This window comes from Lepisosteus oculatus, chromosome 9 (genome assembly GCF_040954835.1).
Source record: "Lepisosteus oculatus isolate fLepOcu1 chromosome 9, fLepOcu1.hap2, whole genome shotgun sequence".
NCBI classification, from domain to species: domain Eukaryota; kingdom Metazoa; phylum Chordata; class Actinopteri; order Semionotiformes; family Lepisosteidae; genus Lepisosteus; species Lepisosteus oculatus.
The window spans coordinates 10002531-10021002 of NC_090704.1; the positions used below are offsets into that span (position 1 = coordinate 10002531).

General features: G+C 36.4%; 1 protein-coding gene across 6 annotated transcripts in view; it reads left to right on the plus strand.

The window, feature by feature from the left end:
- abca4b (ATP-binding cassette, sub-family A (ABC1), member 4b) overlaps positions 1-18472 on the plus strand; it is a 49959-nt gene that overhangs the window by 13268 nt on the left and 18219 nt on the right. For all 6 annotated transcript variants that reach the window (XM_069194109.1, XM_069194105.1, XM_069194106.1 and 3 more), the window contains 13 exons: positions 2376-2465; positions 3791-4031; positions 4299-4438; positions 5892-6008; positions 6447-6644; positions 8693-8898; positions 10104-10280; positions 10707-10929; positions 14756-14977; positions 15564-15768; positions 16064-16162; positions 16279-16536; positions 17652-17829. In XM_069194109.1, coding sequence (XP_069050210.1) covers positions 2376-2465; positions 3791-4031; positions 4299-4438; positions 5892-6008; positions 6447-6644; positions 8693-8898; positions 10104-10280; positions 10707-10929; positions 14756-14977; positions 15564-15768; positions 16064-16162; positions 16279-16536; positions 17652-17829 — 2354 coding nt within the window. The remainder of the gene's footprint in view (positions 1-2375; positions 2466-3790; positions 4032-4298; positions 4439-5891; positions 6009-6446; positions 6645-8692; positions 8899-10103; positions 10281-10706; positions 10930-14755; positions 14978-15563; positions 15769-16063; positions 16163-16278; positions 16537-17651; positions 17830-18472) is intronic.

Genomic DNA, 18472 nt, shown 5'->3' on the forward strand with positions numbered 1-18472 from the left:
GAAATGTGGCAAAAGGTTGAAAAGTTCAAGGGGGCCGAATACTTTCGCAAGGCACTGTATATGGATTCCAGAAGTAGACCATTTTTAAGTCTCTAATCAACTTTCCACCATACACTACAAATAACAGTAAAAATAAAACTAAATCCCTATAAGTATCTTTTTTGCTTGTAATAGAAATGTCAAGTGTTTTTACATCAGTAGGTTTTAAGCCGGTGTCACACTATAGGGCTCGACATGACTTCTAGTTGAAGAGCATGTCAAATTTAACGACTGCAGTTGCTGAATCTCGCTGCCTTTTCTGTAGAGGTATCAAATTATATGACTAGGAATTGCAGGGGGTGACTAATTACACGATTCCCTCACGACTTTTCATCACGGTTCCAAATCTCTTACTGCGCCGTGAAAATAGGTCGCCTCATTTTGGCAGCCAATCAACTGGAATAAGAGGAGGAGCATCACACGAAAGTAAATAAACAACAAACACGCAACGACAAACACAAAACATCTAACAGAATCTGTGCTGGCTCCAAAGTTTGACAAGCCTCTCCTCCATTTGCACAGTCCAAAACACTCGCTTTCCTTCTTTCCTTGCAGCCACATTGTACTTCCAGTTGAACGCTCAGACACAGACACAAGAAAAAGCAATATTATGATATGATATTATCTTAGCGAGTCACAGAGGGTCGTAGAGGCTTAAGAGCGTTATAACTGGGGCGCTAGGGGATGTCACACTGTACAACTGACAGTAACGGGTGCACACTACGATTTTCTCCAACTTCCTGTGATTTTCTTATGGTTATGTAAATGAAGGCTACAACTGAAAATCCTAGGAAAAGTCATGTAGTGTGATGCCGGCTTTAGCTGCAGACCAAGCCAAATTATTTTTTCTCTTGGATGAGCTAATACTCTAAGAATTGTTACTGTTATCTGTTAACTGAGGATCAATGCAAAAAAGTTCTTGACAAGAAACAGATTACATTAGTGTCTTTGAAATTCAATGTGCTTTTTGAGGCAGTGTGACTATATGCGCAACATAAATTTATAAAATAAAACAAGGGTTTCCAATGGAAAAGCAGAAACAAAAAAGATACTTTTCAACAAGAAACATGAAACAAAGTATTAACAATATTCTTTAAAACTGCAATAAATGGATGGATAAGTTAAAAAACAACATACATTCTGTTCATTCTGTTCATTTCTTCACTCTCGTCTGAAGAAAATATGAAGATAATACCTGTGGGGTGCCTGTATGAAACGCAGAGCAGTTCATACCTACCTATCCCAGGCACATTTCCCTACACTAGCCCAAATACAACGAAACATTTAAACAAACTATTCGAAAACTGAATTTCTTCCTACTGTACCAAACTAGGACAGAGACTGTAAACACTCTACAGCTGTCTGGAAAATACATGTCTGGTATTTTAGATGACAACAGTTCAACAGCAGATATCTGCACACTAATCACAATAAGACAAAGTCATTATTACTTTATTGAATGCTGCCAAGCCTGCTGCTCCCTTTGGCAGACTTGGAATGTTTCCTTATTTCCTATTCTCTATTTCAACACAGAAGTTCAGACCAGGGAAGGTGGAGGCAAGCTTGCAGCGTTATGGGATGAGGTCCATTTGCCCTATTTCTATAATGAGATTAGAGAGGACACACCCCTTAGACATAGGGAAGCTTCCTATAATAACAGTCAATGTGTCTTCAAGTATTAGTGTCCAGAAATTGAAAGATGTTGCAATATTTTATGTGTTTCAGCTTCAGTGAACTTTTTAGGCGACAGTCTAGTGGGGATGTCACAGGCTTTCAATTTTTTTGGACTTGAAAGACCTTTGCAGGCATAACAATGGCCTTTTTAGTTTTTTTTTTCAAGCAAGCCTGATCTAATGAGATAGCAAGGAATGTCAGAGGAAGGATGTCTTATTTTGGAGTTTATGTTACCACATAGTGTTTCCTGAACTTTTGCCCATTGTATTTTGAGTTGGTTAAAAGACAAGTAGTGGAAAGGCCGGCCTTGAAAGAAACTAATTTACTGGAACATATAAATCCTGGATATAAGATAGAACACTAGTTTGTGTTTCAGGGTGGGCACTTTTTCCCCCAGCAAATATCATATAATGTAATTTGATTTAGGTATTTCCTTTTAAGGAAGACAAAACTAAAAACAACTTACAGACTTACTTTTGTATTCAAAGTATGCATAATAAGAGACACAACCCAGCAATGTTGAAACTTGGTGAAATACACCTACACTACATCGATAAAAAAAATGTTAAGAAAAATATACAAAGGACAGATTATTGCTTTTTTGCATTATTAATTAAATCAGTACGCATGCAAACCTTCATGTTAATATTCTGTTCTTGCAGCTTCCTAGGACACTGGACAATCATTCATCTGGGATTGATCTCCATTTCTGGGGACGAGTACTGGCAAATCTGTCAGAAAAACTACGAGAGGTAAACTTGGCTTGATCTTTAGTTCAAATACAGTTTTCATTCAGGAAACTGTAACTTCCTCTCCTGGTTTGCGTAAACACCAAATAGCTTTTGTTTTGTCTGTTTGTTAGAGTCAGAGAATCAAAGAGGCCAATGTTGTGGTTTATTATCAAGACTAAGTCTAGAGCCTCAAATTTGCTCTTAAGGTGTCTTAATGTCTGTGCTTTGTCAGTTCCCTATCAGTCGAGCATCACAACATGATTTTACAGAATAGAACTCAGTTTTGAATTGCATTTAATCCACATAAAGCATTAAACATAATTAAGCTCTAAAACAATAAAACCATTTATTCCAATTGTGTATTCTCCCCTTAATTTCTCATTATACTTTCATTAGTCTGGGAATCAAAGTGAGTCACTTCAACCTAGATTTTTCTTATCAACGGCGTGCATTAAGGACAAGCCTGGAGGCCAGTGTATGCACACAACACATCTGCCACCCTTAATTGGCTGCCTGTTGCTTTGACGGGTCATCCAGGGAGGAGATTAACGTTTTGCTACTCATTTATAGGGGAAGCAGCCTTGATAAAGACATTTCATGTTCTTAAGAAAAATAAGCGAGGGAGCTATTACTTTTTACTGCTTGTAGCCCTTTTGAGATGGGTTAAACTAGGTTTTTGAGCTTTATGTACTAAAGTTTTTGTTTTTATGTTATGGATGAAAAAAATGTTAATTGCACATCTCCAAGGGAGAGTTCTGCTTATGTAGTTTATCTAATAATATGTGCATGTATATGTACATTGTATTGAGTATTACTGCAGATTTTTATTATTCCTACAGCTGCTGCAATGTATGTAATTAAGAAATTATACAATAATTTGAGAGACGGCTTCTTGCACTCTTTTTAGGAACAATACAAGCAGAGCAGAATATTTCATTGATTACATTACAAAAACATTTACATAACAAGTTTCTCACTTAACTGATCAATTGTTTTGTCTGGACGAGGAAATGGAGGGATACATTTTGCAAAAACATCCAAAACACACTGGCCAGTAATTGTTTTAACCATTGAATTACATATTATGTACAGTACTAATCATTTCAATTCGAACAGTTTGCTGAAAGGGTCTGCGAGCAACATTTGAAACCTATTACAAAAAAAAAAGTGTTTCTTTATATTGTTCTGATCTTATTTTTACGGTATCAGTGAGGCTTTCTCACACATCAGTAATGGAAAAAAAACCAGCTGTATGCCAGCTTTTGCTTCATTTAAGAGTCTTTTTAATGGTTAGTGAACAGTCTGAACACGTTCTTAAATAATCATTTCCAATGTCTTCTTCCTAGCTGGCCATGAGGAGCAGCTTCAAAGATTTGCTTCAGGTTCTCTATCCTCTTTTCCAAGATGGCGGCCCGTCCTCCTTCTCTCAACTAATGAACTCAGTGTCTGATCTCTTCTGTGGGTATCCTGAGGGTGGGGGCACCAGGGTCTTTTCGTTCAACTGGTATGAGGACAACAATTATAAGGCCTTCCTGGGAATTAATAACACACATGGAAAAGCCCATTACATCTATGACAAGACCACTAGTAAGTGCTCTAGAATATTGCACATTTCTAAGATGATAATCTACCAAAGTGAGGTTTATGTTTAAATTGTGCATCAGATTGCATTATGACACCTCTGCCTGCTTTGGAATTTTAACTGGTCCACTCAAAGGGAAAGTAAATGAAACCCTACCATTTTATTAGAGAAGTTAAAATGCAAAGTCCAGTGAGTAGTCATAAAAAGGGAACTGCATGAAAGTGGTGGATAACAGAATATTCTTTTTTTCTCCATTCCCCCTCCCTTCTCAGCCCCATTCTGCAATGCATTGATGCAGAACCTGGAATCTAACCCTGTTACCAAAATAGTATGGAATTCTGTGAAGCCCCTGCTGATGGGAAAGATTCTGTATGCCCCTGACTCTCCTGCAGTGCGGCAGATATTGAAGAATGTAAGAGGGAGTGCTGCTCAATACTCTTAATGTCTTGGGAAAACCGACATGTAGTGATGGGTTAGACTTTTGGAAGCTTTCAGCAAGCTTTTAATGCTCAGTTTAAGCTATATGGCAGGAAAAACAAGAACCTTTGATCTTTCTTTTTTGCATGTTGCAAAAATGTTTGTTAACTCTTGTAACATTCTTGTAGTTTCCTGTTTGAGATGGTGGTGTGACAAGAAAAGCATTACATCAGAATGTAGCCTAAGTCATTACTTATTAGTCACTAATAACATGTACAAATGATGAGTTTTTTAGCAGTATTGCAGCTGCAGAATTTATTATAAGTCGTCCCTTTCTGTCATTTAATATGTAGTAACCTGCACCCTTTAAAGCTTTAAAAATCATAGTGTGGATGAAAAATATAGATGCTGCCATTTATAAACAATTATAAGAAATAGATAACTTGGTTTTAAACAGAAGACACTTGTTTGTAATGCAGTAATGTCTGCATTACTGCACCACTACAACTGTAATCAACTTTGGTGACAGATTGTTTACATTTACTAAATAATTAACACTTGAAGTTTTAGGCAGAGGTTCACACAGAAATTCACACAGAACAGCTTCCTTTTTTTAGCTTTCAGCACCTTTTGTTTTTCATTTCCCTCAGATCTTAATCTAAATAGTGCAAAAGGAAGGCCTATGTCTATGATTATTATGGGATACCGTATGAATCACATAATGATGTCTTTAGCAAACAAAACATTAAAGTGCTGTATAAAAAATCATGCACAAGTAAAGTTGAATCAGAGTTAGGAATTCTTTTTTGTCTGTTTTGCTTAATGTTGATCTAATTCAATTCATGTGAAGGTCCGATGTGAAATTTAGTGAAGAGTCACTTTTCAAATAGGAAATCCTACAAAGTAGGAAATTCTTTATCTTATCAGTTTGCTCTCTTAGCTTTTCTCATTCAGAATGCTCATGGTTGCAGTCCGCCTTCTTTGAGAGTGAGGTGACTGGCTGTTAGACTAAGAAAATACTTTTTGGATGAGCTTCTTTGGATGAGAGATTCAGAAGTGCTGAATTTGTGTCTGATCTTAAATTTGATGTAGATATATCCTTGCCTATTTGAGAGATGATTTATTTGTGTCTTAGCATCACAAATAAATTATTTTGCCCCTTACTACAATTGAAACCTACAGTAGAATGCAAACCTTTGGAAGAGGAGCTTGCATGTAGGTCTACTATATAATGACAGATCTACTGTACATTACGTAAATCCTTTTTATAACATAGGGGAACATTCTTTAGGATAATTTAGGTATTTTTTATAAAAACTGTATATGTAATCTAAATATATACAACCATTAATTTTAAAGTTGTTTTTTTTATAAGCAATCATGTCTTCTAATAGAATATTTATAATTTATATTTTAGTGTTGCTGTTGTGTTTGTGTTTCTGTCCCAGGCTAATACTACCTTTGAGGAGCTAGAGAGATTGAGAAGTATGGGAAAGGCCTGGGAGGAAGTGAGCCCTCAGCTTTGGGATTTTTTTCAGAACAGCGTACAGATGAACATGATCCGAGTAAGGCTTTCTTAAAACAAAACAGGACGCCCGCTACTGAGGTTTTACGCTACTTAAGTTGTTAGAAGAAAATACTCCTTTAGTTATATCATCATAGCACAACAGTCTTTTTCCTCTTCTAAGAAGTTTTTAAGGCAAATGAAAATGTGATTTCAATAGATTCTTATTCATTTTTATATCATGCTTTATATGCTAAACATAACAAAATATGTTATATTAAATATTTTTCTTAGTTTTATATATAACGTTGTATAGTATACTAGGCTATATACTTTATATGCATATTAATTTGTATTTTTTAATGTATTTGTGAGTCACTATTAAATATGTATGAACTCTTTTTTTAAATGTTAACAGAAGCACTTCACACTAAATTTATAAAAGTTATATATATATAAGTTCACTGCTTAACATACTGGGTTTTGTAACTTCTTTCAGAATACAATTAAGAACCCCACAGTGGCAGATTTTATTGACAGAAATCTTGAGGATACAGAGCTCTCATCCAAAGATATTCTCAATTTCCTCTACAATGGACCACCGGAAGATCGTCCTGAGGACATGCCGGAGTTTGACTGGCGGAATATTTTTAATCTGACGGACCAAGTCATACGCATGTTCAATGATTATGGAGAGGTAAGATTTTAAAACCATTAGATAACACAACTGAAACAGAAATTGAAAAGGAACCAATAGAGACAGAATTACAAGTGTTACCAGGATTAAAGTACTGAAAACTGAGCATGAGACATGTTTAATGTGATTTTAAGGTACATAAATTATATTTTTACTTGATTTTCTTTCTTAACACAAGCATGAAGTAAATGATTTCAGTAAACTCTATTTTGTTACACATCTTGAGCATTTATTACACATATCTTGTCACAAGTCTAGATTATTGAATTTAACCTAAATAAGTAAATTTACAACTGAAAAATGATAGCCATGTGAATAAGCGCTATGTTTTAATCTGAAACTATAAAAATATATAATTTTATATTCTCTGCTGTGTGTATTCTGAATGCTTAATATTAATCATTTTAATAAATTAACCAACTTAATTAACCAAAGCTATAATTGCCACTAAATCATTAATGACCAATTTGTACTATTATTTTATATTTTAGGTGTTATTATTTTGTAATATTTTTTGTTTAAAAAACAAAGATTGAGGCATTTATTTAGATTTATGACTGATATATAAATATAGAGACGATCTTTAAAACAAAGAAAAAACATGCCAAATAGCATTACTTTTTCTAAAATACCTTTTTTTTTTCAAAAAGAGAAACAAGCTTTCATGCTTAAGATCTGAAAAACTATGATCTTAAAAGACACTTTGTTAGCGTCTGGTTATCTGAAACTGACTTGACTATGAGATGCTGCTGGGATCTCCAAAAAAATCAGTGTTTGTGGGATCAGTTGAAGACTGACCATAGGAAAGGCACACTGTCAGAAAAAGAGCAAGAAAAAACAAACCATTGAAGCTGCTGACAGGTCAAATTGAAGTAATGGTTTAACTTTACATACCAATGTTCAGTAAGTCTGAAATGGTAGAAGAAGCCTTTTGTCAGGAGCAATCTATTCCCTTTTGTAAACCATTTATTTAGCTATATGGACTCATTTAAATGTTTTAGAGAGCTCTACAAGGTAGGGGAGCAAGGCATTATGTGGATTGTTTTGGCCATTCTTCACCATTTAAGTTGTGAGCCTGAAGGCCTGTCCACATTGGAGAACAAGCAAACTGTAACACTACATGCATCTCTGCTTCTTTTGTCTTTCATCCTCTTTCTGGCTGACAGAGCTGCACATGACAAATAAACACACACGATTGAACCCAATTAGGTATAGCTGTCAGTCTTTCCCAATGGCCAGTCTAAGCTTGAATTTGCATTGCCAATGAGCTTCTGTCTGTCTAGGATGTGTTTGGAGAGTGCCAAATGTGGTCTGCATAATATCGTTCATAATCATTAATGCAACTCTTCAGTCATCCAACACTACAAAGAACTAAATATGTTTTGTACAGTACAAATGTACAGTATGTCCAGATTCTATTGCCAAGTGCAGTAAAATGGGATTGTCTGTTGATACTAAAATGTGGTATTCTAGACTTAATATAGCATATTACAGTAACCATGCAAGAATACTGATTAGACATGCTTGCCATGTAAAGGGAGCTGTCAGTGAAACACCAAGCAGGATAGTTTTGAATGCTAACTGAGTAACAACTATTGTGTTTCACCAGAGGGTTTCAGTAAATATAAATGGAAATAAAGTACTGCTCAGGATGTGAAATCTTCAAGCAAAACTTCAAGCAAGTTGTAAAATGGGAAAGATATGCAATTTTTTTAGAACATTTCTTCTCCTAGTTTATCAATGTATTTCACCCAGCATTGTTCTGGAGACCTTAGAAGACCATGAGTTTTAAAGGTTATTTTAAACAAATGAATAGCACTTTTAATACTTTCCTCTATGATTGATAGAGCATGCATTATGCTTGGAGTGTTTTTCTAAATGACTAAAGCTTATTTAAAATCATGTTTGTAAAGTTTTCTTCTCATGCACTGTGCTGTTTACCAACACTCCTTTATTGTATTACATTTTGGAACTTGCACTATACATACATTCTTATCCACATTCTTTTTTCTTGACATTTGTAATATTATTTTTTTGTTTCAATGCAGTGTCTGAACCTCAATAAGTTTGTTGGCCATGCAGATGAGGACCAGTTGACACACCAAGCTCTGTATCTCCTTGAAGAAAACAAATTCTGGGCTGGACTCACCTTCCTAGACATGTACCCCTGGACTGACAAGCTCCCAGCACATCTAAAGTTTAAGATCCGCATGGATATCGATGCTGTGGAACGCACAAATAAAATCAAAGACAGGTAGCTCATTTAAACTGGTATTAAAGATGCAACCCATTTGAATAATAGGCTCCATCACTAGGAAGGTCAGTTGCATTTACGATTATCGCTTAATATACACTTTTGATTTTGTCATAGTCTTCTAGGTACTGAGAAAACATCAAGTGTTATCGAACTCTTACAAACACATGCATGAATATCTACAAAACATAACGCAAGCCTTACAGTAACCTGGAAGAATATGCCTTTTGATTTTTGCAGTTTTTCTTTCTTCAAAATATTTTTAAGAACATGTCACCCACAGATACAAAACACAAAATAGCATCCCACTGAAATCATTCACAGAGTGAGAAGTACAACAGGTACAATATACACATGAAACATGATTAGAATGTCAATAAAAGAGACTTCCTGTGACTTCCTGTATAATCTAATACTGTTGCCAGTAAGGGAAAGGGAGGAACATACTAAGTAATTTAGCTCGTTATCTGATATTGAAATGATCTCACGATGCCAATTAACAGGTGCATCGAACCTTCTCTTCTCAGGAGCAATAAGAGGAACAACCCCCATTGTCCACTCAAAGCTCTTCCCCTTCTCCATTCGTTGCCCTTTGGCTATCCAAAACTGCTGCGTGAACAGTTCTGCTATTTAGAATTTCATATAACAGATGCTTTAAATGATAGAAAAAATATCTAACACAAACTGAGAAGATGAAACTTTAGCTTAAAACAGTTAGAAAATGCATTTCAGGTAGGTGGTATCATATTCTTTAATAAAAGTTCCGAGCCAAAGTACCAATCCCTTTGGGTAACTTTGTAATTATTTGTTCTGGATTATACTTCATGCAATTGAATACCACTAGCTATTATTATAGTCAGTTGCAGTAAGGAAGTAAGGTAGTAGTAATTGCAGTAAGTCATCTTTTTTGGTGTTATAGTCAAATATATTAAATTCAGGGATCCTGAAGACTTTTAAATTGCCCATGGAAAAGATATTGGATTAAAGAAGATTTTTGTGACAGGCCAGCGTTCCATAGATCCACACATACTTTTGTTTTAGTTCTTTCCAGGAAGACTATAGAGCAGGTGGGCCCAGATCCAGGCTTCCTCTCTTTCCATCTGCCATTAGCTTTGAGTCCGGGGGAGTAGAATCCCCCCCTGAGCTGCAGGGAGGTGATAACGTCTTTGCCATTGTCTCTAATCCTACTGCTGCTTCCTGTGCAGATACTGGGATCCTGGTCCAAGAGCAGACCCTGTAGAGGACCTGCGTTACATCTGGGGAGGCTTTGCGTATCTGCAGGATATGATTGAGCACGGCATTATCAAAAGCCAGACCAACAAAGATACATTGCTGGGGGTCTACGTACAGCAGATCCCCTATCCCTGTTATGTCGATGACCTGTGAGTGAAAAGATCTCCTTTGTTGGAAAATTGTGCATCTTTATTTTAAGTTTTGAACTCATGGGGTGATCCATAATAACTCTGCTACTAATCTATTGTGTCAGAAAAGGATTAGGGTCATTTTTGAATCAAAATAATCCCTTATTTAAAATATTAATCATCACTACAACTTGTATTGCATCTGTAGTTACCACTTATAACAGATTGACTTAACGTTCAATCCAAAACCCCCCAAAATAATAACTTATTAAAGTATTAAAATGAATGCGGCTCCTGCAATTTCTTGTTAAAGAGGCAATATTAAAATAAATGTGAGATTTGATTCTTGTAAAACTTAAGTTGGGAAAAAAACTTTACCATCTTAGACATCTTTTCCTTGTGAAATATTCACCCTTATCTGTGGCCTTGTGTCCTCCTCCATGACAGCTTCATGTTGACTCTGAATCGCTGCTTCCCCATCTTCATGGTGCTCGCCTGGATCTACTCTGTGTCCATGACAGTGAAGGGTATAGTGTTAGAGAAGGAGCTGAGACTCAAGGACACTCTGAAGACCATGGGCGTGTCAAATGGCGTCATCTGGTGCACCTGGTTTATAGACAGCTTCATTATGATGGCTGCCAGCACCACTCTTCTCACTATCATCATCATGGTAAGAGCCTAGTCAGACTAGTCAACCGATGAATAAATGACAGACTGAGATTTTGCTCCCTCTTCTTGAGACAGAACTGAGGTAATACTGTATACCAGTATATAAAGGTCAAATTACACCAGGATGAATCATGCTTTATACAAATACTAAAAAGAGTTTGATCATTTTTAAAGACATATTTATCCGTATTTGTGGTAAGCCTATTGTACCATCTTATTCCTTGTAAGGGTCAGAAAAACCTAGAGTCTACCGTAGAATCAGGCTCTAAAATGGGACATAACTTTGGATGGGATACCAGTCCATGTGTTTAGAAGGATACAAAAACAGAACATCTGGAGAAAGCCTACACAGATATGAGGGAACATCCAATCTCAATAAAGAAAGCAATCTAGTCATAAACTGGCCCAAGAATAATGAAGTAGTATCTCTAATTAGCATACTTCTTTGGCACCCCTGACCTATACATATGTATGCTACTTCCTTTGATGTGATATTTGAGAGGTTATAATAGAATTAACTATTTCAGATACTACTGTAAATCCATCCATCTTGCTATACTTGACTTTTTATGCTCAAAAGGGCAGAATGAGAAGTCATAAGGCAGTTCCATGTCTTCTGGTTTTGTGATTGGATGAGAGATAATTAATATTTATAACCTAAACTAATTGGGACTGTATATTTTTAATGATAGCGTAACCTTAACCACTTCAGAAAGGGTGTTATTTCTAAATATCTACGATGCCCCCAGATGTATTCATACCCTCTATTAAAATAGGAACAGAAAAATAATGTAAAAGCATGGGTAATGGATTTCATTGCTTAAAATAATTACAATAATATTACACAAATCAAAATAATGCAAAGAGCATAATTATATTTTTTCATAAATAACTGACTTCCAGAAAACAGAATAATCACATTTATTCCCACATCAAAAGTACTCTTTTTATATAGACTCCAACAAAAAAATCTACAGTAACATTTGGCTCTTTGGAAGTGGAACTGTAGAGGCCTCTGAAGGTTTCCTGTTTCCCCCTAGGTATTCTGTAGCAGCATATGTCATCATGTTTATGGACAGAAAGCCCTCTGAAGAAAGCAGGAAAATGGATCTTGTCTTCCAAAAGTTAGGGGGAGGCGCTATAAATTGATCCAAAAAATAGATCAGTCTACCACTTTCCACCATGGTGTCCGAATTTAAGACATTTAAGGCTACTAGTATAGTGGTCATCCTGCTAAGAACAGACACAAGTGTATCTTGCCATCACGAGCACTGAGATAGTTTAGGAGGCAACTACAGTATAAATCCAAATTCAGCAGTGTGAGATCTCCAGCACTACTTAGCCTTTTTTATAACACAAACTGTTGCAAAATACCACTTTACCTCACCTATGTGAATGAGGCAATGACTGTAGAGACTGAAAATAAGCTTTTCTGAGAATTAAGCACAAAAATTAGTTACTTTGAACTTGAACTATATCTGAGTGACAATTGGAACCATGTCTTATAGTCAGGTGAAACAACAATTGAACTTTTTGGACATTTTATACTTGGTGTAATAAAGGAGAAATATGGTAGGGGAGTCAGGTGTGTTTTGGATTTGTTTAGCATTTTACAGGTCCTGAAGCTCTTGTTGAGAAAGGGGAAATCATGAACTCCCAGGACATTTTGACTAGACATCTGGTTGTCCCTGACAAGAAGTTTGGCTGGAAAAAAAAAACTGACAAAAAGAAAAAATGTTAGCTGCACACAAAATATTCTCAAATGACAATCTCTAGACCTCAATCAAATCTTTGGTTCAAACTCCAGAAGCCAGTCCACAAACAGAAACTAAAGGATCTACAGAAACTAGACAAATTCTATCTGAATGGTCAGAATTTACACCCCAGAATAGCACTCATTGCACACTAAAGGAGGCATAGTGTCAGTTTAACCCATACCAGAGGAGAGTTTACTTAACACTGACCACAGATGTGTGAATTAATCTGAACCTCTGGTCTTATTTATTCCTGACAAGTATGAATTTGCTTTGTGTAGCACTATTACTGTATGGTTTTTTTTTAATCAAGAAACGTAATCCAATTCATTACCTTTTTTTTATATGATGTGTTTTGTTCCTATTTTATTATGAGTATGAATAAACCTAACGGACACTCAATGTAACTTGTTCTGGAGAATTTCTAAAATGGAGCATATTACAATGGAACATATAGATGTAAGAAAACTATACTCATCTCCTTACTAATGAACACACCATTATAGTGTTATTATAATTTTTATTACATAAGCTAATGCACTAAATAACTTACTTTGCATTCTATACTAAGCATCAAAGAAACATAACTACAACAAATAAACAGGATTATTGAAAACAATATAGCTGTGGAGTGATATTTTATTGTATGGGTTTGACATAAGTAAATTAATTTAGCTAATTATTATTTGTCATCAACCATATTGAAAACAATAGCGTCTCCAACAATATAAGCTGTACAACTGTGATTCATGCTTGGCACCAGGATGCAATTTTGTCTTATGTGAATCTGTCTGATTCCTTTCGTAAAGCTGGACAAGCTTGTGACTAATCGCTAATCTCTGAGTTCTAGATGCCACACTGCATTACAGATTTTCACAAAAATGTAAATGTTGGTGAGCTGGGCATCCACAACATAACTGTTACTTTCTCACTTTACACAAAAGGCGTTGTTACTGTTCATGAGCGGCACATGGACATGTGTTGTCCAGTTGGAATATTGCCATGTCAAGAGGTGCCCATAGGAAGCAAATAAGGTCCCAGTACTTGATCATTGTAACATTGTGCAGTCATGTTACTGTGCAAGTGGGAGTGCGTAGCAGCTAGATAGTTCAGATCATAACATTTGGACCTGCCCATCGATTATTTCAGTACAGCTGTGCCATACCATACTCATCAATGTCCATCAGGGATGAACCAGCTAAGATTCATCGTTACAGACTACTTGTTTTCTCTCTTGATGACCCTATCTGAGGTTTTGCTTGAACAAACCCATGGCAAAACAAAACGTGTTATTTTCTGTATAAGCAGAGCAGCCCTTTTCTGTGTTAATATTTCTTGATTTTCACAAGGTTTGAGAATCAGCTGGTTCAGTCACCTCATCACCTGTATCCATCCTCACTGACAAGGTGATATAGTGCTTATGAAACAGTGCTTATCATTGTCAGTCATAAATCAATCAGTCTTTCCAAGAACTTTTAATTAATGTCCATTTCTGAAACCACACATAGATATTTATAGATCTATACTTGTTTCTTTTCAAGTTTAATGCATAACAATGTACCTCAAGCCTTTGGATAAGCTGTGGAAAGCAATAATAAAACCTACATCACACCTACTCCTGTAGCATTAATGACCTCTAGTGGAATCCAAAGACTATAACAACCAAGGGAAAGAATTGGGAAAGGGAAGGGTTTTGTTCCACTGAACAAAAAGGCAGCAAATGGACAGACACGGACATGGACAGATGCTCTATCAACGCTAGCTGTGTTATTGATATCAATGTTATCATTTATACAGTATGACTGTTATTAAAAACTCACTTTGCATTACTTTTAATCTTCTCTATTTAGCACCACTCTTTTTTAAAACACTGGCATCATTTTTAGTTCATGTAGAAAACCTTGCTTCTAAAACACGGTTTGATCATTCTGCTTTCAAGAACTGCAGTGCTTCTCTACTTAATTACTAGTGCATTTGTATTCTTCACCATATTCAAAATAAAACGCCTGTGCCCTTTAGCTGTGATGATTTGAAACTGCCACCTGTTTTGTTTTCTTGTGTTTTTACTTTTAGAATGGCAAAGTTTTGAACTACAGCAATCCGGTCATCCTCTTCCTGTTCCTGTTGACTTTCACCATGGCAACGATCATGCAGTGCTTCCTGATGAGTGTGTTCTTCAACAAAGCCAACCTAGCTGCTGCCTGCAGTGGCATCATCTATTTCACCCTCTACCTGCCCCACATCCTTTGCTTTGCCTGGCAGGACCGCATCACCAAGAATATGAAGATACTTGTGGTGTGCACTGCTTCTTCAGTTCTAAAGGCTCCGCTCAATTTCACTGTTTTTATTTCACAACTGATTTGTGCCATTCCTCATAACATCAACAAAGGCCCAATTCAGTTAAGCTTAGGTGGGGGGGGGAACACAGCACTTCAACTGAGCTTAACTTAATTCTGTAAATAACCATTTGACCATTAAGCTGCTTATATTCTTCCCAAATTCTAGGGCGAATACACAATGGACAATTTCTTCATATGATACTATGATACCCTGTAAAATGCAAAAGTAATATTCTTAATAATGAGTGTCTTTTGTTCAGTTAGAGAAACAAAGATTTTGCATCTTTTATAATATCAAGTAGATAGCTGCATCAGCATGCGTAGGCTGCAAAGGAGCAAGTAAAAGTTTATTCCATGCTGAAAAGAGAAGAAAAGAAACAGAGTTTCAGGTGTCAGCCTATTCACACGTGAAGAAGGCTCCACAGCTGAAAAGTTGCATTTCTTTTCTTCTATTTTCAGCATGGAGTAAACCTTTACTTGTTCTTTTAAAATATATTTGACTTTACTACCACTTGAAGTACTTTATTACTTTGTTGTTCCAGAGCTTGCTGTCTCCAGTTGCGTTTGGCTTTGGTACCGAATATCTTTCCCGTTATGAGGAACAGGGGCTGGGGCTTCAATGGGACAATATCCACACTAGTCCATTAGAGGGCGACGAGTACAGCTTTTTTTGCTCCATCAGGATGATGGTTTTCGATGCTTTTCTCTATGGAGTTCTCGCATGGTACCTAGATAATGTGTTTCCAGGTGGGGAATTGCATTGTCATTTTACTTCTATATACAGAATTCAAAAATATTCTGTAAACATTCTGTACAGTAGCTTTTAAGTAGAGGATAAATTAAAAAAAGCACTGCTTAATCTGTCTTTACAGCCCAACCCAGTGGATATCTGCTACTCATAAAACAGTATATACAGTTACAAGCAATAAATGATGGTGAAATACAAAACCAGAGGTCATTCGTGTTACTAATACCTCAATCATAAATAAGATGTAAACTGAGATAATACAACTGACATGATAAATGTAATGTGTCTATTCAGGTCAGTATGGAGTAGGGCGACCCTGGTATTTCCCACTGCAGCAGTCATACTGGTCAGGGCCAGAACCACCTCAGTTTGAAAAGCCTGCTCCTTCACCAGGTCAGTTGATGTCTGTAATAGAAAATGAGAAACTATTGTGTTCATATATTGTCAACCAAGAAACATTTATGACCTTGCCGTAATGCCAAATAAACTGTTTCTCCACCAAATTACAGAGAAACCAGTCACAGAGAACCAAAAGACAGGTGAAGAGAAGGCTGATAAATCGGTGGACAAGCCAGCCGCTGAAAACAAAGCTGAAAGCAAGCAGACGAATGAAGCGGAGAAGAAGGCTTGCAAACACAAGGAGAAACGTGAGAAGACTGCAAAAGAGAAAGAAGAAAAGTTGAAGAAGGAGCAAGCAGAAGAACAACAAAAGCAGGAATTAAAGGAAAATCAGGAGAAAGCAAAAACCGACACTGAGATCCCATCAGGTAAATGTGCAAACAGATTAAAGACAATGGAGCACAGATGGTGAATTTCATGAAGGCGATCTTGTATTAATCTTATATATAAGATGTTTGATTGGCAGGCTGAGAATTCAGTTTTGAAGATTTCAAATAATTTGACTTATTCTGAAAGTTATTCACATTTACAGAATAGTAGAAGTGTGTGTATGTAATGAATCTCAGTCATCAGGGTATATAATATTTAACGTGGACGTAGAATCCTGCTGTTTGAAATGCACATTGAGATATGATTCAAAAGACAGGAACCCACCAGGACTATGAATGTAATGACCAGTGGAATTTTAACTCTTAGGTGAATAAAGGAGAAATGCTTTCCTGTGAGGACTGGAAAAGGAAAGTAAGAGATTTTACATTATGGGCTGTTTTTAATATTTATTTATTAAAGGCCTTCGCAAGTTACAACGACAGCAAATTCAATTGCACTGAAGCAAAAGAGGAAACAGGCCTGTCCTTATTGATTTATATTTTCTGTTCCCACTGCAGGTTTTGCAAGTGAAAGCTGTCCTTGACTTAATTTACTATGCTAGATTTGTATCTTCCAGACTTAGCACATAGTATCCTGTGCTTTGGTTAATGTTTGCTGGAAAGATTTGTTACTTTATTATTGCACAACATTCCTTTCCTCTGATTTAACCTCTTTTGATTTTCTTTTTAACCTCTTCATTTCTATGTTGTTCTAAGAACTGTGTAAATCATAGCCATTACGTCTTAGTAGAAAATGTCTTTATTGGAGTTCATGTGTTTTAATGACATACAGAAGAAGAGCTTATAGAAGTGTACATTCATTAAAATAGACTGTTAATGTTTCACGAAACACAAATCTCTATCAGTGCTACAAGTAGCTTCTTATCAAAGTAAGAAGACACAATTATCAAATTAAATTTGCATCAGTAACCATATTTTAAACCCTTCTCTCCATGTGCTGAATAACATTTATAGAAGTGCTCTTCAGCAGTTCATTGCAAATTACCAAATGAAAATGTAATTGAATTTTACAGGAAAACCTAAACACACAGCAGTATAGTATGTACAGGCACTGTGCTGTCATGACTGAAGATAAGATTTCTTCATTTCTCTAGTTAACCCTTTCTTCGAGGCTGAGCCAGCAGGCCTGGTGGTGGGGGTGTCAGTTCAGAATCTGGTGAAGACTTTCGATGGAAGTTTCCGGCCAGCTGTAGATGGGCTGAACATCAACTTCTATGAAGGACAAATCACTTCCTTTCTGGGCCATAACGGAGCTGGAAAGACCACGACCATGTTAGTCCTAATGCACATATCTACACCTAAACACACTAACTATCCTAACTTCACATGCTCTGAAAGGTGCAATGGAAAGTCATAAGACAGCCTTATCTCCTGTAACTTTGTATATAGCCAGAAGCAACTCACTACTGTAGAGCAGTAGTGCTCTACAGTAGTGAGCCTGGCCAGTACCTGGATGGGAGACCTCCTGGGAAAGCTAAGGTTCCTGTCGGAAGAGGTGTTAGGAGGACAAGTAGGAATCTCTTATCCTGAAGTCTGTGTGGATCCTAATGCCCCAGTATAGTGATTGGGACATTATACTGTAAAAAAGGTGCTGTTATTCGGATGAGACATAAAAAAATCCTGACTTTCTGTGGTCTTAAAAATCCCAGAATAGGGGTGTTAACCCCCAGTGTTCTGGCTAAATTTCCCCCTGTCCTTCACCAATCATGGCCTCCTAATAATCCCCATTGATGAACTTGGCTTCATTATTATCATCCAGCACACACTGGTGGTGAAGGAGGGGAGTCCCCATTTCCTGTTAAACTCTTTGAGTGGAGTGTCCAGAATAATTATTATAATTATTGTGATTGGACAAAGATCTAATTAACAGATAAATCTCTGTCTATGTCAGTCTTTATCTTATTTTGAAAAGTGT